Source organism: Hemiscyllium ocellatum, chromosome 25, assembly GCF_020745735.1.
Source record: "Hemiscyllium ocellatum isolate sHemOce1 chromosome 25, sHemOce1.pat.X.cur, whole genome shotgun sequence".
Taxonomy (NCBI): Eukaryota; Metazoa; Chordata; class Chondrichthyes; order Orectolobiformes; family Hemiscylliidae; genus Hemiscyllium; species Hemiscyllium ocellatum.
The window spans coordinates 7,242,625-7,264,010 of record NC_083425.1 but is presented as its reverse complement, the minus strand read 5'-3'; the positions used below and the strand labels follow the sequence as shown (position 1 = coordinate 7,264,010).

Genomic DNA, 21,386 nt, shown 5'->3' with positions numbered 1-21,386 from the left:
GGGTTTTCCCTTGTAATACTGTTAAATTAATACAATAGAAAATGGAACCAGAGGCACTCATACTGCGTCTAAAAGGTCACCTCTGGGGTTTCTAGCTTTCAGCATTGCTTTAAATAATACATTTGTTCCTTTATTCTATGTTTTAACAGTTCAGAGTCTGGTTCGTGAATTGCAGATTTTTCGAGAAAGTAAAGAGAAGCAAATTGTTGAGTTGCAGAAGATGGCTGAACAGAGTGCTGATTCTTTAAAAAATGATTGGGAGAGAAAGGTAAGGGATTTAAAACATTTGAAGATTTGAGTTGACTTCCATGTACTGTTCTGATCATTTACCTCTGTGTTTTTAAAAAAATATTTTTACCTCTGATTTAGGCATAACGTTTCTGGGTTTGTGATTGGGGGACATTGTGCCACTTGATGTAGACTCTGATCATTTTCAAATGTGTTTGGTTTTGTGAAGTCTGTAAGATAACCCATGAATTACAGCTTGATATGATATTTATACAAGGGGAAACATGCGAGTGTGTTATCTCTTTCAATCCACAACTTCTGCAGGTATTTCTTCCCACTGAAATTTGAAGTAATGAGGATGGAAATTTTAAATTAGAGATTTGAAAAATTGGGAGAGAATGAAGGTGATCAAGTGATGGGTGAATGACACTTACTTGAAATTGGAATGCAGATAGGAGAGTTTGAATAAACTGTTGTGTAGACCATTGAAAGTGATTCCAAAGTGACAAACCATCTGAATTAACCTGAAATTGGCCAAAAGGGTGGATGGAATTGCTGACAAGTATTTGGATGGTTGCTTTGAATTGTGCCTTGTCAAATATTTATTGGAAAGCAAGCTGACAACAATCATAGAGGAGACGTTAAAACAGTAGAGGAAAAAAGATTGGGAACCTTAACACCTTATTAGATTAGATTACTTACAGTGTGGAAACAGGCCCTTCGGCCCAACAAGTCCACACCGACCCGCCGAAGCGCAACCCACCCATACCCATACCCTTATATTTACCCCTTACCTAACCCTACGGGCAATTTAGCATGGCCAATTCACCTGACCCGCACATCTTTGGACTGTGGGAGGAAACCGGAGCACCCGGAGGAAACCCACGCAGACACGGGGAGAATGTGCAAACTCCACACAGTCAGTCGCCTGAGTCGGGAATTGAACCCGGGTCTTCAGGCGCTGTGAGGCAGCAGTGCTAACCACTGTGCCACCGTGCTGCCCTTATATATGATGAAAGCATATGAAAGCTTTTGAACAGTGCTTTGAAGGAAAGCTCTGTGTTTGAGAAAGGGGAGGGGTGGAGTGTGAAAGATAGATCCTTGTGAAAACTTTGCAGTAATGATGCGAAGGTGTAAGGAAAAGCCATTATAGGTAATAAGACCCTAAGAAGTAGGAACAGGAAATGTCATTTGGCCCCTTGAGCCTGCTCCACCATTCAATAGGATCACAGCTGATCCGATATTCCTCATGTGCACTTGCCTGCCCTTTCCTCATCACTTTTGATTCCCCTAATGAGGAGGAATGTGGCATATCTCAGCATTAAAAGTCCACAAGGACCCTTTCCCCACTGCTTTCTGTGGAAGGTGTTACAAAGACACTCAACCCTTAGAGAAGGAAGTATTCCATCTCAGTCTTAAATGGTGTCCTTTACTTTGAGGCTGTGCCTGCTCTTCCTACACTCCCATAAGAAGAATCATCCTATCAGTACTTACTCTGTCAATCTACGTAAGACTCCCATAATTCTCAATGCGATCACCTCTCGTTCTTCGAAATTCCAATGAGTAGAGTCCTAACCCGTTTAAGGTTTGCTTATAAGACATTATGTAGTTGACCGTGTATTGTTGCAGTAAGCCTTTCCTATTCTTACATTCCAATCTCCTTGAAATAAGGGCCTGCAGTCCATTAGCCTTCCTGATTACTAATTGCGTAGCTTTCTGTGCTTCATGCACAAATACCCCTAAGTCCCTCTGTGTTGCAGTTTTCTGCTGCTTTTCTCCATTTAATTAATACTCTTTTCTTTTGTTATCCTTTCTAAAGTGAACTTATCATTTGCCCGCGTTATACTCATTTGCCAACCTATTTTTGTATTTTCTACATATTTTAGCTATACATAGCTAGAATCGTACAGCTAAGAGTGGAACAAAATAAATATGGTCCTAGTGAATTGAAAGACAGTGAAGAGATGTTGGAGGAGGGTGAAGGGTCAATCATGCTGAAGGTGGCAAAGAGAATGGGGATGATTTGCTGTGGTTGCAATTATTTAGAGTTTGATTTCTGTCCTTAGTTAAAACCATTCAAGTTATGTATCAAGACCAGAAACCTGATTAGAGAAATTAAGTAATGTGTTATGGGAAATATGCACAGTTTGGTAGGCGCCAGCATATTCAAATGTTCTGGTTCAGAAAAGATGGAGGGGCATAGTCATTTGCAAGGATTAGGGACCAAGAATGGAATTTATGAGCAGTGGATTGATTTTGTTTTAAATAAGGGTATGGGACTGGAGAAACAATTTATAATGTCAGCTACCATGAGGACAAGGAAGTGCAATTGGGTATCCAGTAGTTTATTTGGAACAGTATTAGTGGAGTAGGAGGTGGCTGTCATGGAAAATGTGTGAAATAAGTTATAATAGAAGGTATTGAACGTTGTCAGTTCAAGGCTTGACCTAACCTAGTTATTTGGAATCAGCAAGCTTCTTACATTGTGGTGTAGGAGAGAAGAGTTTTAGAAGAAAAGGCAGCTAGGAAATATTGTTGTTCTTCACGGTGACCCTGGAGTAGTGATTAATTTTGTTGGGGGAGAGTTGCATGCAATACACAAGGGATTATTGAATTTGAAGGAGGAAAGTCAGGGGGCCATGTCAGTGAAAGGACGCGAATGAGAGAAAGGAAAGATTTTATTGGTAATGTGGACATCAATAATTGTAGTGATGGAATTGTTTGAGCAAATTAGATTTACTCACTTTACTTTTTAAATTTGTTTGTTCATGGGATGTGTGTATGATGCTCCTTTTGTGGGACTTCATGCATAAGCTGCTTAATTCTTTATCATGCATAACAGTAGTGACTGTATTTCAAGGTCATCCATTATCATGGAGACATCTTAAAGGTGCTAAATAAATGCACGAGCGTGTATCTTTCTTTTTCCCTTGCTCTATCTGTACCTTCTCGTACAAACTTCCATTCATTTGTCACTGGTGTCTCCTGTAAACAAACATTGTGTCCCTCTCATTCAGGAGTTAACCTTACTGTCTACTACTGACATTTGACACTAATCTTCTGGTATCTAGATAGCAAAAGACATTTTATTTCCTGAAAGTTGCTCAGAGATCACGGAAATGATGTTGACCTGGATGGGAACTTTGGACCAGACTGACAGTATCTGGTGCCATAGTCTCATCTGCCAGTTCTGAGGAAAGAGGACAGTCCTCCTCTCCACTAAGACAAACTGACTACATAGCGTTTGGACCTCTGAAAAATCTTCAACTCTGCATTTGGGTTGGATTCTTCAGAGCGTGCTGACACACTTAATAAATTAACAAAAATAATTGAAGGATAACATCTCTCCTAAATCTTGGCTAGCTTTAAATGCACCCTAAAATCCCTCCAAACACCAATTTTAACTCACCCTCACCCCAAGCTGAATAACCCTGACACCTGAGCCATCTTACCCCCTCAATTTTATACCCACCAACTGTACTTCTCAATTGACCTGTCCCCTGCAACCTGTAGCCCTTCACCCCCTTTGCAAATTATCCCCTTACTCACCTCATACCCTATCCTCAATCTACCTGGAACCCATTCACCTTGCATATTTGCCTTCTTTCAGTAGCTGGGACCTTTAAACATGGATTTTTTTTTGTCCATTATGGATGTAGTCATTGTTAGCTGGACTAGCCCTAGTTGCCCTTGAAAAGGTGCTGCTGAGCTGTGGCATTGAACCCTTACAGTCTGTGTGCTGAATGGAGATCCACAAAACTGCTAGAAGAGAATGTTCCAGAATTTTGATCTAGTGACATTGAAGGAATGACATTTCCAACTCAGTATGATGAATTGCTTGCAGGGGAACTTGCAGGTGATGGTGCTCCCATGTATCTACAGCCCTTATCCTTCTATATGGTAGTGGATGTGGGTTTAGAAGGTATGGACAGTTCTGCTATAACACATATTTCTTCAATGTGAATTGGATTCTGTATGATTGAAGAGTTTAGACTGTTATTTGTAGAACATGAACTTTCCTTACCTTAATAGCCTACAATACAATTCTGGCTCCGTTAATTTAAATGGCGTGGCTGTTACACAATTTTCATATAATGCAAGATCGCGCAAGAATGGAACTATTGCATTGAGCCCCGGTGAATTTCCGCAGTGCACCTTACAGAAAATACGCACTGCTGCTACTGAGTATCAGTAGTGCAGGGAGTCAGTGTTTGTGGATATGGTTGAAAATGTGTTGCTGGTTAAAGCACAGCAAGTTAGGCAGCATCCAAGGAATAGGAAATTCGACGTTTCGGGCATAAGCCCTTCATCAGGCTTATGCCTGAAACGTCGAATTTCCTATTCCTTGGATGCTGCCTGACCTGCTGTGCTTTAACCAGCAACACATTTTCAGCTGTGATCTCCAGCTCCTGCAGACCTCATTTTTTACCCATTTGTGGATATGGTGCCAGTCAAGTTGGCTGTTTTGTCCTGAATAGTGTTACTCTTCTTGACAGCTGTTGGAATTACACGTATCCAGGCAAGCATGGAGTATTCCATCACATTCCTAATTTGTGCCTTTGGAGATTTAGGGTATGAATCTGCTGTTGTAGTCATTATAATTGTATGGCGAGTCCAGTTCAGTTTTTTGTCACTGGTAACCCACCAGGGTGTTGGCAATGGGGTACTTGGTGATAGTAATGACATTGAATAACAAGAGATCGTGGTTAGATTGTCTCTTGTTGGACATATGGATGCGTCTTTATACAAAATGGGGTATCATTTCAGTAATGATCCAGTATGCTGCTGCCTGTATGGTTTGTCGAACCACTATTTTTATGAAGACTCCTGACTGGGAGATCTCACCAGAAAATGCTTAGAAAGGGAAGTAGATACCTATTTGCTTGATTTCAGTTGGATATTGGCATTCTGATCCAAATCAGAATATTTGGGCTTTATTTTTAATGCATGACCATCCTGCATTATGTGAAATGCACATTGTAATTTTGTGCAATTCCACAATCTCCCAGAAGGTCAACTGCTGTACTTTCTGCTGAGATGAAGCTAATTGTAAGCCAATAAGTAAGTTTCCCTTTCATAAAAATTCAGAATATTAGATGGGTTCCTGTATATGTACACTTGCTGATTTGTGCATGTGGTATTTGCTTTTGCTAGATGTTCTAAGTGCATCCAAGCAAAGATCTTGTAACATCTTCTCCTATGAGCCTAAGCACTTTGGAAGAATTTCTATATATCATACAGGAATAAGGCAGAAACCAGTTTTATCCTATATAGTACATGTAAATGTGAAAAACCAGGTATATAGTTTAGGCTGCAGGTCAGCCATGATTTAATTAAATGGTGGAACAGGCTTGAATGATTGAATGGCCTATTCCAGATCCTATGTTCAGTTATGTGTAAAATTTCCTTCAATCCGACTAATGTAATACTTTGAATGTAGTCATTAGAAATATTTTAATATCCGTATTTCATTGCAGGATGGTGACAGAAATACCAGTATCCCTGTTGTAGTGTTTCAAAGATGCTCAATGTTTTGGTCCTAAATTTTCTCTTGCAAACTTCACCAGACTTGTAAAGTACTGTCAATATCTTTAATTGTTTTTTGTATTCCTGGCAGACATGCTGACATGTTGGAATTTGTGTGGTTGCATCTATCCTCAAGTGACCACAGGTTGCTTTCTGCATTAGCTATCCAATAATTAGATTATAGGGGACAGTCATAAAACTGTTTTTTGGTGCTGTTGAAAACAGTCATCAGATTCAGTTGATATCTGTTTCCACGTTCTTTATTAATAAATATATATATTGCAGTTACACAATATTGTAGCAGAACTGGAGCAAGAGAAATTTGAATTGCAGAAGAAACACACAGAGAATATTCAGGAAATCCTCAATGACACCAACTCACGCCTTAGCAAAATGGAGACAGAATATGCCACTCAGACTAAGACTACTGTAAGTAACTTTTTAAAAAACTTTAATAAACTTGACTGTTTCATTAACAGTCAATGTAGTGCTTAGGCTTCACTTAGAAGTTTCTAGAGTAGAATTCTTTTCAGCTTGGGGAAACATTCAGAATGAAAAGAATTCCTTTTTGGTGGCAGTTTTGAAGATGTCTTGGTGGAAGCTACATATGTGAAACAGTTGCTTCTAAAACTGGGAAATAGTTTAGAACAGTTAATGAATACATTCCCTTGGTATAATAATGAGTTTAGTTTTGAAGTTCCAGAACAGTGGTGTTTGCTTCAAAACCTGAAGGGGTTATTTGAAACAGAAATGCCATGCTCAGTTATATGAAGACTCAAGGAAGAGGCTATCACATCCTCAGAACTGCAAATTTAAGTTTCTGTTAAGTCAACTTCTATATGTGATAGGGAAGAGAATTCCCCCAGAGTAATGTAAAGGGTGCTATTGGGATTAGTTGACTGCAATGTGTTGTACATATTTTAAAATCTGTAAAGTTGCATTGCCTGTAAAGTTTGGTTTATCCTATTTTATCCTCATTTCTTTTGTGTAATAAACTTTAATTTTATTGTTGAAACCAAATCTGCAGCATTACATGTTTGTATTTCAGTGAAAGACCACTTTGTCAAAGCTGTCACCAGTGTCACCAGTAAACTTCATTCATAATATTACTCAGTTGTATGGTAGGCAGAATGTTATTTTGAACTGATGATAGCATCCCATTAATGGAAACGATCACTTGCATCACCTCTGCATAGTAGCAGTGTGAAGACAGCTTGCTTAACCTGTCATTCAAATTTTTAAATTAGTGTGCTGTTGCAGGATAGTTTGAGGTAGATTGGATACTTGAGCGTAACTGGTCGCTTTTGTAAATTTGAGTTTGTGTGATACCAAATGAACAATGGTCTGATAAAGATAGACACTATCATGCAAAATAGCTTTGATATGGTCTATTTCTGTGTCAAAGAATATGTTCAAACTTTATACTTTATTCAGCATGGGGAGCTTTCTCCATGCCAATGCTTCATCAGATAGTACTGCTGATGAGTGTAAGACAAAATGCTTCAACAACATGTCTTTATTTTCAGCAATGTTTGATAACTATGTTGATAAGTAACTATTGCACTGTTTACAGGGTATCCTGACTTAAAGTTGGGCTGAAAATCACAACTTTAAAATGCAGCATTGTTTCCCCTCAGGTATCGGACTTAAAGCCAGGGTTAAGTTCCTGACAACGATTTTCAACTAGAAAAGACAATGTACAAATTGAGTTACTGTACCATACATGAAGCACTACATATTTCTAGCTGAGATACTCAAAAAAATGAAAGAAACGCTGCAGTCAGACACCAGGCTTCTTGGTTGAAGAGAAGTCTTTAAAGACATTTTCAGTGCAGTACTGTACAGTATAAGTCCACAATATTAGTACAAATGCAAACAGGAGAGAAATTTTAAACAAGCACGTTTACCACAGTCTCTGATCAGAGAACTACTTCTTTTAAAAAAATGTTGCCTGCAGGGCATTAATACAATGCTATGAATTCTAATATCATGATCAGGGGCCTCTGTTACGATGACATGAGAAGTGCAATGATGCAAGATGGATCAGGAAATAATAGACATTAAAATGAGGAATGGCATTTCAATAAAGAGAGAGGGCATAAGAAAGAAACAAATTTAAAGCAAAAATATCTTTTAAAAAGGTTTTAAATAAGAACTCGCTGTACTGGCATTTTGTGTTTGGCTTATTTCTTCAAGCATACAATTTCTGAAACTCGTTAGATTTAAATGAAACCTTTACTCACCAGATATGATGAGCTTGAAGTGAAATCATTACCATCAGTTGCTGTGTTAAATGTTTTTCCCTTTCATAAGTGAATTAAGCTGCACTGTGCTGTGAGTTGATTGATCTGACATGGAGTAGTAAACTGTATATGTAGTTTAAATTATTTTGTTAGTTTGAATACTAATCAGTGACTTTTGATTTCTGTTTTTTTGTGAATATCTTGTAAAGTGGAAGTTGATTAATCCAGAGAGTAAAGAATGTAAACTTTGCATCATTTGAAGAGCATAGTATTGAAAAAAATTCACATGCAGCACATGTCATACCTTACTTAAAATAAGCAAGGATTAAACATTTCCTGTCAGCAGGCCTGAATTTGGACTCATCAAAAGCAGACTGATTCCATTGCGCCGCTTAGGATTTAATAATTAAACACTGCAGAGTTCAGGGAATGCTTTAAGATGAAAGAGCATTCAGTCACTGTAGATTAAATCGTTGTCCAGACTAACTTTATTTCCTTCACGAAAGAAAATCCAAGTTGTTGATGCACATAATCAGTGTGAATAGAGTAGCATGAAAGCAATGCTGTCTCATATTTGTGCACAAGTGTAAATGTACTTGAACTTATTGAGATTTGACTGAAACATACCCAGACCTGACACTTGCACTCTCCCCTTAACCAATGCCAAGCACACGCCATTTCCTGCTATCCTATCATGCGCCTTACTCACTTATCCTGTCAGTCAATAAAATTATGGCTGATCTGATTGTGACCTTATCTCCACTTTTCTGAATATCGCCAATAACCCTGATGTTTTTGTGCATCAAAGATCTGTTTAACTTGGCTTTGAATATATTCATTGACCCATCCTCTGCTGCTGTCTGTGGAAGAGAATTCCAAAGCTGCATGACCCTCTGAGTGAAGAAATTCCTCTTCATCTCAGCTTTAAGTGGGAGACCTCAATTTTTTTTTAAACTCTGCCCCTTAATTTTAGATTCCTCCATAAGAGGAAAAATTGTCTCAGTATTCACCTGGCTAAGCCCCTCAAATCCTAAGATCTTATGTTTCAATGAGTTTACCTTTCATCTAAGATCAATGGGTATGGACGCAACCTGCCAATCTTTCCTCACAAGACAATGTCTTCATCCAAGGAATCAACCTAGTGAATAAACCTTTTCTGAACTGTTCCCGATGAGTCATTTAGAAACAAATTAAAATAAAGGAAGTGAACATGTGTGAATAGCACAGGGGATGGTAGGAAAGGAAAGAAGAGATACAAGCGTGGAATGCTGGTAAAACAGACACCAACAGTCAGGAGCCTGTGACAGAGGAAAGCAGTTTGACATCATGGGTGCATACTGTCCTGTAGCTTGATGTTTGGCATAAAATATTATATTCCTGTTCAACCTCATGTCATGTCCATTTCCCATTGCCCTCACCCCTCTCCTCGACAACTATCCTGAGCCTTATGAATATTTCTAACAACAGCCTGACAAAATGAATGTGCAAGGTATAGTTCGGACCTTGAGGTATTGGTTTAGCACCCATGGTGATTTTAAGTCAGAAGGTATATAAAATGACCTCCCAAAAGGCCACTGTCATTCCCTAGTAAAACTGATCATTTTTGGTCCCTCTGAAGTATCTATTGTTTTTGAAAGTCGAGCACTTCTCATAAATAATATTGCAGAAGATCTTGAAACAAACATAATTGAAGTTAGTTATTTCGGAGGGAAATGCAGTGAGCTGTTTCCTGCCCAGTGCTCTTAATTGCACCATGATGGAAGTGAACTTAGTTCTGCAACAGTACCTTAGATTCAGAGGCACCATTTTACAAAGTGGTTGCAGAAGGTTATTAGTGGGATGTAGCTTGTTTGATTATTAAAGTAATCACTATAAGAGAAGCTAGTTTTAAAATTAAAGATGTATTTTTCACCAAATGAGTCGAGCAATATGTTCATTGCCATGCACTGTTGGAACTTTTGTCTCAAAACATAAATTGGGATTGATGTGTAAGTAGAAAATCCAAAATAGCCACTTACACTGCAGGCAAAAATGAAAATGTTCCAGAAAAGGAGTAACGTGAAAACCCATGTTTCAACTCTATCACATTTTACAGCCTCCAGCTGAAGCAAGAGCATGATCCTCTTCATCTACAGTCAACAATGTAATCGTACTCACTTTGGCTTTTCAGATGACCACAGGGCGTCCTGCTTCCTGTGAGTTTTTGGCAGTTGCCTTTTCTGCTTAATACTTGATGTAGTTCAGTGTCAGATGGGAGTGTAAACAAGGGGCAGTTGGACTTGAAAGGCTTGCCGAATGTTGCTTTTGCGTGACTGACACTGACATATACAAGTACCCATTACTAGATGCAACTAAGCAGGATAGAATGTAGGAGATAGTCTACTAATCCCTCAATTATCTCTGTATTCACTTGATATCTTGGCTGCTGTTAACCTTTGACCATGTCAGTTGCAGTCAGATGAAAGTATTGCTTCATGTATTAGGTTTAATTGTTGAAACAAAGCTTGTTTATCTGTATCGTGTTTCAGTGGCATCAAGCTTATGTTTTCTGGACCAGAAGACAAAGACCAAAAATGTCAAACGCAAGGTTCAGTACCGCATCACACCTCTCATTCGCTTTTTAATTGTAATTGTAATTGTAGTTACGATAATATTGCTTTCTTATTGGAGAAGGAACCCTTGTAATGGAGAGCAAGGATATTTTAAACTTAATCAAAGGGAATGTTCATACTTGAATTAATTGTTAAAACTTAATTGCTGAAAACAGTATTTCTTGGCCCCATCAAAAATGCAAAAAGATTTTCTTTTATGTGCAGCATTAGTGACTAATTGATTTGAAGAAAATCCTCTGACTGTAGCGATGAGTTGATAAAAATTAAACGTTCACCATAAAGACCAATTCCTTGATCTCACCTTGGAAAGTTAGGTTTGTTGTTAATTCAGAGTCTGAAGATGTGACTATGCAGTCCAATGTATAGTTGTGTAAAAAGTGAGGTCTGCAGATGTTGGAGATCAGAGCTGAAAATGTGTTGCTGGTTAAAGCGCAGCAGGTCAGGCAGCATCCAAGGAAGAGGAAATTCGACGTTTCGGGCATAAGCCTGATGAAGGGCTTATGCTCGAAACGTCGAATTTCCTGTTCCTTGGATGCTGCCTGACCTGCTGCGCTTTAACCAGCAACACATTTTCAGCAATGTATAGTTGTGATTATTAAATTCTGCTTTTTGCATTCGACAAGAGCAGGTAGTTTGTTTTAGCACAAGAGAAGCTATTAATACAAAAAAAATTCCAAGTTTAGAAAAATGTAAATTCAACCTATGTGATTGTCTTCATTGTTAGGCCATTATATGATGGAATATTCTCAATAACTTTGTGATCCTTGAGTTAAGGAGGAAAAGTTCAGGTCTTGAACACTAATCAGTGATCTGTGTTGGAAAGTTGATATGTAAATGTCTGGTTGGAAAGGATTGGACCCTGAAATATACTCTGTTCAGTTTTGGGCATTGTACCTGGGAAAGGATATATTGATTTTGCAAGAGGTGCAGTGTAAATTTCACAGTTAAAGCAGGGTTTGTGAGGTTAAATTAGAGTTGTTTCCCCTTAAGTGTAAAGGATTAAAGTCTGATGTAATCAAGGTATTTAACCTGCTTAAAGGATTTGGTAAGCTAAAATAATCTATCTCCAGTTATGGAAGAACTTGATATAACTTTCAAATTAAAGCTAGCCTGTTGAAGGAAGATGTCATGAGGAAACTTTCAACGTAAAAGGTACTGAAATTGAGGTTTGGGAATTAATTGGAAGATTCAAAGTTTTTATTCTTTTTAATGGAACTGTCAAGTAAATAGAGTTGGGATATAAATTAGCTAAAATCTAATTGAATGGAGGAACAGGCTCGGGGATGATGGCCTAGTCTTGTTTCTATGTTTCTAGGGCTTGACTGTTTTATCTTCAAAAGCTTTACTTAGTTGGCTTTACTGACGTTGGAGAGGTTCGATATTTGGGCAAAGTATGGAAAGCAATTAATCAGATTGAAACATACCCCCCCCAAAAAGCGAGTCACTTCAGATAGGTGGGGGACAGGGGAGGGAGTTGGAATAAAGAACCCTAATAAAATTGTTAAACTTCTTGAGATTTTTATCATGTCATTTTTACTTGACTTCCTTATAGTTAGTCATTTTATTTGTATTTTTTGTCTAAAGAATGAGAACTAAATTTTGTTTCTTCTATCTTCAAATAAGCCATGAAATATACTCTAACCAATAATGTTAAAAACCAACTTAAAATGAATAAATATTTTTCAGGTTTGGTAAGTTATATTAAAAACCATTGTTGAGCTCTGAGGATTCAGTGGAGCAGAGTCAGTAACAACAACAACAACAACTGGTTTTATTGTTGTGAAGAGTTGCATCTGTGACTGGCTTTTGTCATTGACCTTTCTCTCATCAGAGAGATAGTTTTAAAAGCAGTATGTACAGCTGTCAGTTTCAAACTTATTAATGGAAGGATCTCCTGATCTACTGGACTTGCTACACCTTTGAGAATATAGAGCAATTTACTTAACCTAATTATTTCTTTTGGAAAGCAAGAATGACATTTTTAGCTCGTTGGTTTAGAACATAACTCCTTATGTCATTTCAGAATTTCCTCCTCTTTTGTGAGTTTTATGCATGTCAGGATATTGTTGATGGTGTTGTATGTTTCTTCTAATTTGTTCCGTTTGTGATGACAAGGGTGCCATCTATGCAGCGGACCCAAAGTTTGGGTTGGATAGATGGAAGGAAAGGTTCATTACTGCATTACTGCTTCTGTTATGAGCTCTGATATTGGTGATCCCATCAGTGTTCTGTTGACTTGTTTGTCAGTTTTGTTATTGAATGTGAAGTGGGTAGGGAGGCATGGTCCACTAGCTTGAAGATATTATCTTTGCTCGTGAAGTTGGTGCTGTCTGGTGTTTGTGATCCTGGTTTTACTCGAAGTGATGCCAGTGTTTCTTTGGCCAGGTCGATGTTAATTGAAGTGAAAAGGGCTGTAACGTCAAAGAAGACCATTATTTCGTCCTCTTCTATCTTGCTGTCATATCAACAATATCCTGACAGGCATAAAATTCACAAAAGACGAGGAGAATGACAACAGACTCCAATTCCTAGACATGACAGTTGAATGTACAGTTAACGGACAGCTTCAAACCAGCAGGTACAGAAAAACAACACAAACAGACCAAATACTTAACTTCAGAAGCAATCATCCCAACATCCACAAACAGAGCTGCATCAAGACATTATTTCAATGAGCTATATCACACTGCAGCACCCAAGAACTACGAAAAGCAGAAGAAAAACATCTATACAACATTTTCAAGAAGAATGGGTACCCAATAAACACAATTTGCCGATTCCTCAGAAACAAATCCAAACAAGCAGACACAACGCAACCAAAAACTATAGCCACACTACCTTCCATCAAAGAAACATCAGAAATGACTTCCAGTCTACTCAGACCCCCTGTCATCATGGTAGCCCACAAACCTAGCAACACACTTAAACAGCAACTAATGAACCTAAAGGATCCAATAGATACCACCAGCAAAGCTAACGTCATTTAGCAGATACCATACAAAAATGTAAAAACACACTACATCAGACAAACTGGCAGGAAACTTACCACCAGGATACGTGAATACCAACTGGCTATGAAAAGACTTGACCCACTATCACTAGTTTCCATACATAGAGATAATGCAGGACACCACTTTGACTAGGACAATACATATATCCTAGGACAGTCGAAGCAAAGACACGCACAAGAATTCTTCCAGGCATGGCATTCTAACCAGAACTCCATCAAAAACACGTTGATTTAGATCGCATTTATCTTCCCTTGAACAAAAGAACCGGAAAGGACATCACCCACCTTAAGAAACCAAAACCTATAGATAGAGAGGCAGGACATACCACCAGTGCTTTGCCGGAGACACTCACGTGATGATGTTACCTAATAGGGTGGTGAAATGTCTGAAAACAAACCTTCAAGCTCAGCAAGCTAACTTACATACTCGGCATCAAGCTGAGATACAAATCTCAAAAATTGCTAATTCAACAAGCATGTTTAAAGGTAAGCTGTTTATCTTCCTTGAGGTTTTTACTGGTGATTGTGCATGAGCTACATAACTCTCACTATAGCTCTCATAAGTACATATAATCAGTGTTACTGTTGGATATAATGGAGTTTGCAGACTTTTGTGAACCTAGTGTCTACACATAGAATGCTACCTTGATCTGTTGATGGTCATTTCCAACAATGACGCTGTCATCACCAGCTGCTTCTGCTAATTGATTTTTTTTTCGTTTCCCCCCCCCCCCCCCCCCAACCCCCACCTTGCAGTTATCCTTCCAGATTCATTTGGGATTGCCTGCTTCGCTTATCTGCTAGTCAATTTCTTACGTACAGGATATGACTCTCAACTAGAAACAGGACAATGGGAGATCATAATTGAGTTTGAAACAAAATAACCGAGATGGTTTCTTTATAGAATGTTGGAACAGTGGCAGATTTCATTTAGTAATAGTCCAAAAGAAAATACTGAACCACTAGAGTTCAACAACACCTGTGGACTTATAAATAATAAATTAAAATATAAAAGTGTTAGTTTAGCTGTGTATTTGCAGAATGTGTTTGTTTTACAAGGAATAGAAAGACTTGCATACTATCTTTGTTAAATGAAACCACTGCAAAGTCTAATTTTCAGTTGATTAGTTTAATGTGTTTTTACTGTTACTTTTCATACAAAACTTTGTATAGAATGTTTAACAGAATGACATAAAAAAGTGTATTCTATAAACATTGCAGAGTATAACCAAGAAAAGAAATATTAGCCTAAAACTTAGTCAAAGGAGGAATAGGAGATGAAGGAGTTTAGGCAGTAAGTTATAAAAATTGGAGAGACAATCTCTTTGGCATTGACAATATCCCACTCTCCAGCAATTCTCAGGCATCTTAGCATTCCACGAGCCCATAAGACCTTGGAGCAATAGTTGGATGTTCAGCCCTTCAAATCTACCCTGTCATTCAATGAGGTCGTGGCTGATTTGACAAATCTTCAACTCAGCTCTCCTGCTTTTTCCTTAAACTTGACTCCCTTGCTGATTAAAAATTTGTCTACTTCAGCCTTGAATATACTTAATTATCCAGCCTCAACAGATTCACAGGTCTTTGAGAGAAGAAACTCCCCCTCCTCTCATTTTTAAATCAGCAACTCCTTGTTCTAAGGTCATGCCCTCTGGTTCCAGACTCTCCCAGCAGGTAAACAACCTTCCATATCTACCCTGTGAAGTCCATTGAGAATCTTATATGTTTTAATAAGGTCACCTCTCATTCTACTGTATTCAATGAGTACAGGCCTAATCTACTCAACTTTTTCTTGTAAGATAGTCCTTCCATTCCTGGTATCAGTCAAGTGAACCTTCTCTGGTTTGCCTTCAATGTTGAAGTGATGACATATGTTTAAACACAGTCATTCGCGTGAAGATTGTCATTTCTCACATTACGTTGTGAATAAATGTGATCTATTGAAAATTTACATTAGAATTTGAGACAGTCCATTGCAATTACAGTACTGTTAAATTTGGGCTTAGATTTGTACAGTTGCAAGATGTCGTACATAAGAAAACTACTGCACATGGTATAACAACTGAAACAGTAGCACAAATTCAGTTTAAAGGGTTTAAAATGGTAACTATTAGAGACTACAAGCTGGCATGATTATAAGCTAACTTACAACCTATAGGATCTTTGGAGAAGATTGGGAAATTGAAAAACAACAAAGGAGCAGCATTATTGATCAAGTGTCTAACTGCAGAAATAAAAAGAAGGTATTTCATTAAGAATGATCACATAGTTAAATCACTGAGTACAGTTAAAGAACAGTAGAGGATCCAAAAATTTGCTGGTATCTAGAGCACCTGATGGTAGTGATGCAGTGGAGAGACACATAGATTGTTCTTTTGTAATGCATGTTTGGTCAGCATGAGTTTTTATAGCGGTTTTCCAGAATGCAAGGTTGCAGAGGAACACAACTGTTGTATTATAGCAGAATGACTTGTATAAATATGGAGGTTAGAGAAGCATGTAACTGAAATCGCATCCTCCTTCAGGTTAGTGATTGAAATTTCGGCTGAATTTAAGAACACCATCTGTCTCTGATCTGCATGTTTACAAGGACTTGCTCAGAATTCTGAGTTCACATTGAGGGCTTGGAGCTGGATGGTACTCGATAAGTCACTGATTTTTAATTCCAGATCCTCCTCCTTTCATTGGTGGGTAGGGGTTAAAATTGGCTCTAAACTTTTCACCCTATAAAACTGAAGCATTGGAGGTTGAAGGATGACCATATAGAGGTTTAGAAAATCATGAGGGGTATAGACACAGCGAATACCAAAGATCTTTTCCCTACGATAGAGGACTTCAAAACTAGGGGATATATTTTTAAGTGAGAGGTAAAAGATTTAAAAGGAGCATGAGGGGTAATTTATTTCACACAGAGGGCGGTCCATATATGGAATTAGCTGCCTGAGGAAGTGGTAGATGCAGGTACAGTTACACCATTTAAAAGACATTTGGACAGATACATGGAAAGGAAAGGTTTAGAAGGATATGAGCCAAATGCTAGCAAGTGGGACTAGTTTAGTTTGGGAAACTTGATTGGCCTAAATGAGTGAGCGAAGGGTCTGTTTTCATGCTGTATGAAACTATGACTTGATAACTGTCATTCAGATTACTCATCAGCCATCACACTCTGGCAAGTATGAAAGCTGAAGTGATTTAATAAATTGTAAGTCTTGGTCACTGATCATCTCAATTTCATTTTACGTGAAGTCATGGCAGTGCTTACATTAGCTCTGGAAACTTATGGAATGACTGTGAATACCAACAGGTATTGTACTTTTGTACTTCCTTTCAAGAAAGGCTGACTTATTTGTGTGGAAGATATGCCTCCCTTTTGTATGTATTTTGTCTTCTTTATACATATTTGGTTTCCTTATGTTATCCTCTTCCTTGTGATTGAAAACAACTGAAAGTATTTGTTTAGATTCCCAAGCAAAGTGGCTTGTGATTTTTTTCTGATAATTTCTTAGAGGACCTGGATATCTTTGCTATTTACCCTGTTAAGATCATCTTGTTGAGATCGGACCATAAAACCCCAATAGTCAGCGGGAAATTGAAAAACAAATTTGTAAGGAGATCTCAATTATCTGTAAGAGTAATAGAGTGGTTTTGGTAGGGGATTTTAACTTTGCTAACATAGACCAGGACTACTATAGTGTTTGGGGTTTAGATGGAGATGAAGTTGGTAAATGTGTGCAAGAAAATTTTCTGATTCAGTATGTGCAAAACTTGTCCTTCTCTTGGGAAATAAGGCAGGGCAAGTGATTGAGGTGTCAATGGGGCCGTGCTTTGGTGTCAGTGACCATAATTCTATTAATTTTAAAATAGTGATGAAGAAGGATAAACTGGACCTAAAAGTTAAAGTTATAAATTGGGGAAAAGCCAAGCATGGTATTAGGCAAGAATTTTCAAAATCAACTGGGGGCGAATGTTCATAGGTAAAGGGGTGGCTGGAAAATGGGAAGCCTTCAAAAATGGATAATGAGAGCCCAGAGACAGTATGTTTCTGTTAGGGTGAAGGGAAAGCATGGTAGGTTTAGGGAATGCTGGATGACTAGAGAAATTGAGGTTTTGCTCAAAGAAAAAAAAGGAAGCATATATCAAATACTGACAGCAGAGTTCTAGTGAATCCTTAGAAGAATATGAGTATACTTAAGAGGGAATTCAAGAGAGCAAAAAGAGGACATGAGATAGCTTTGTCAAATAGGGCAAAGGAGAATCCAAAGGGATTTTATAAATACATTAAGGACAAAATGGCTGTGAGGGAGAGAATAGGACCCTTCAAAGATCAGCAAGGCAGTCTGTGTGTGGAACCACAGGAGATGGAGAAAATGCTAAATGAGTATTTTACATCAGTGTTTACTGTGGAGAAGGACATGGAAGATATAGAATGTGGGGGAATAGATGGTGAAAACTTGAAAAATGTCCATATTACAGAGGAGGTGCTGATGGATGTCTTAAAATGCATAAAGGTGGATAAATCACCTGGACCTGATCAGGTGTACCCTAGAAATCTGTGGGAAGCTAAGAAAGTGATTGCTGAGTCTCTTCCTGAGATATTTGTATAATTGATACTCATAGGTGAGGTGCCAGAAAACTGGAGGTTAGCTGAGGTTGTGCTGCTATTTAGGAAAGGTAGTAGGAAAAAGCCAGGGAAATTATAGACCAGTGAGCCTGACATCGATGGTGGGCAAGTTGTTGGAGGGAAACTTGAGGGACAGGATTCATATATATTTGAAAAGGCGAAGACTGATTCGGGATAGTCAACATGGCTTTGTGTGTGGGAAGTCATGTCTCACTAACTTGATTGAGTGTTTTGAAGAAGTAACAAAGAGGATTGTTGAGGGCAGATTGGTGGATGTGATCTATATGGACTTTAGTAAGACATTCAACAAGGTTCCTCATATAGACTGGTTAGCAAGATTAGATTACATGAAATAAAGGGAGAATTAGCCATTTGGATATAAAATTGGCTCCAAGGTAAATGATAGAGGGTGGTGGTGGTGGAAGGTTGCTTTTCAGACTGGAGGCCTTTGATCAGTGGTGTGCAAGGATCAGTGCTGGTCCACTGCTTTTTGCCATTTATATAAATGATTTGGATGTGAACGTAGGAAGTACAGTTAGTAAGTTTACAGATGACACCAAACTTGGAGGTGTAGTGGACAGTGAAGAAGGTTACTTCAGAGTACAAGGGGATCTTGATCAGATGGGTCAATGGGCTGAGGAGTGGCAGATAGAGTTTAATTTAGATAAATGTGAGGTGCTGCATTTTGGAAAGGCAAATCAGGCCAGGACTTATACACTTAATAATAACTTCCTGGGGAGTGTTGTTGAACAAAGAGACTTTGGCATGCATGTTCATAGTTCCTTGAAAGTGGAGTCTCAGGTAGATAGGAAAGTGAAGAAGACATTTGGTGTGCTTTCCTTTATTGGTCAGAGCATTGAGTGGGATAGGAGCAGACGGTATGGAAAAGTATTAATTGGGGGAAGGGGAATTACAATGTTTTTTGGTAGGAACTGGAGCACCTAAATTGAGAACAGATTTTTTTCAGGGCAATACATGACAGAAATGACAGGTTGTTCAGGGAGCATTTGCTGATAGTGCTTGATAGGTTTGTCCCACTGAGGCAAGGAAGAGGTAGCTATGTTGAAAGAACTTTAGGTGACAAGGGATGTGTCAAGCAGAAGAAGGAAGCTTTCTTAAAGTTGAAGAGGCAATGATCAAAAAGGGGTCTGCAGGGTTACAAGGTAGCCAGGAAGGAACTGAAGAATAGACTTAGGAGTGCTAGAAGGGGGCATGAAAAAGTTTTAGCAGGTCGGATTAAGGAAAACCCTAAGGCATTTAACACTTATGTGAGGAAAAAGAGGATGACCAGACTGAGGGTGGGGCCAACCAGGGATAGTAGAGGGAACTTGTGCCTGGATTTGGAGAAGATAGGAGAGATTCTTAATAAATATTTTGCTTCAGTATTCACTACTCAGAGGGACCTTGGCATTTCTGAGGACAGTGTGAAAAAGACTGGTCTGCTTGAACAGGTTGATGTTAAGAAGGAGGACGTGCTGAAAATTTTGAAAATCACGAGGATAGATAAATTCCCTCGGCCAGATGGAATATACCCAAGGTTACAACAGGACAACAGGAAAGCAAGGGAAGAGATTGCTGGTGATGATCCTTGTGTCCTCACTGTCCACTGGAGTAGTGCCAGATGATTGGGGGTGGCAAATGTTATTACCTTGTTCAAGAAAAGGAATTACAGAACAGTCAGTCTCATGTCTGTGGTGTAAAGTATTCTGAAAGACAAGATTTATGCTTACTTGGAAAACCATAGTTTGATTAGAGATAGTCAGCAGAGCTTTGTGAGGGGCAGGTCATGCCTCACCAACCTTACTGAATTCTTTGAGGATGTGAGAAAACACATTGATGAAGGTGGAGCAGTGGATGCTGTTCACATAGATTTTAGCAAGGCGTTTGATAAGGTTCCCCATGGATGGCTCATTCAGAAAGTAAGGAGGCATGGGATACAGGGAAATCTGGCTGTCTGGATACAGAATTGGCTGGCCCTTAGAAGACAGAACGTGGTGGTAGGTGGAAAGTATTGAGCCTGGAGTTTGTTGACCAGTAGTGTTCTGCACTGATCGGTTCTGGGATCTCTGCTCTTTGTGATTTTTGTAAATGACTTGAATAAGGAATTGGAAGAGTAGGCTAGTAAGTTTACTGATGACATGAAGGTTGATGGAGGGGTAGATAGTGTGGAGGGCTGCTATAGTTGCAACGGGAGATTGACAGGATGCAGGACTACGCTGGTAAGTGGCAGATGGAATTCAACCCAGAAAAGTGGGAAATGATTCACTTTGGAAGTTTATTTGAATGCAGAATACAGGGCTAAATGCAGGATTGTTTACAGTGTGGGAGAGCAGAGGGATCTTGGTGTCCACGTTCATAGATCCCTCAAAGTTGCTACCCATGTTGATGGGGTTGTTGGCTTTCATTAGCCAGGCGATTGTATTTAACAGCCGCGAGATTATGCTGCAGTTCTATGGAGCCCTGGTTAGACCACACTTGTAATATTGTATTCAGTTGTGGCAGCTTCAGAGAGAGTGTAGAGGAGATTTACCAGGACGTTGCCTGGACTGGAGGGCATGTCTTACCAGGAAAGGTTTAGGGAGCTAGGGCTTTTCTCATTAGAGTGAAGAAAGATGAGAGGTGGCTTGATAGAGGTTATAAGATGATGTGCAGCATGGATAGATTGGATGGCCAAAGACTTTTTTGCATGGTGGAAATGGGCGAATAATTTTAAGGTGATTGGTGGAAGATTCAGGGGAGATGTCAGAGGTAGATTCCGTCCACAGGGAGTGGTCAGTGCATGGAATGCACTGCCAGTGGTGGTAGTAGAGTCAGATACAGTAGGGACATTTGAGCGACTCTTGGATAGTCACATGGAAGATAGTACATTGAAAGATATGGAGATTAGTCTGATCTTAGAGTAGGATAAAAGGTTGCCCCAATATCAAGGGCGGAAGGGCTTGTACTGTGCTGTCCTGTTCTATGTTCTAGGAGTTGGGAGGTTAGGTTGTCGCTGTACAGGACATTGGTTAGGCTACTTTTGGAATATTGTGTGCAATTCTGGTCTCCCTCCTATCGGAAGGATGTTTTGAAACTTGAAAGGGGTTGAGAAAAGGTTCAAGGAGAAAGTGAGGTCTGCAGATGCTGGAGATCAGAGCTGAAAATGT

At 38.9% G+C, this 21,386-nt stretch overlaps 1 protein-coding gene across 4 annotated transcripts in view; it reads left to right on the top strand.

The window, feature by feature from the left end:
* cep112 (centrosomal protein 112) overlaps positions 1–21,386 on the top strand; it is a 572,452-nt gene that overhangs the window by 209,033 nt on the left and 342,033 nt on the right. For 3 of the 4 annotated variants that reach the window (XM_060844726.1, XM_060844725.1, XM_060844723.1), the window contains exons 11-12: positions 150–268; positions 6,040–6,183. In XM_060844726.1, the coding sequence (XP_060700709.1) occupies positions 150–268; positions 6,040–6,183 (263 nt within the window). The remainder of the gene's footprint in view (positions 1–149; positions 269–6,039; positions 6,184–21,386) is intronic. The other variant, XM_060844724.1, reaches the window with a different exon arrangement.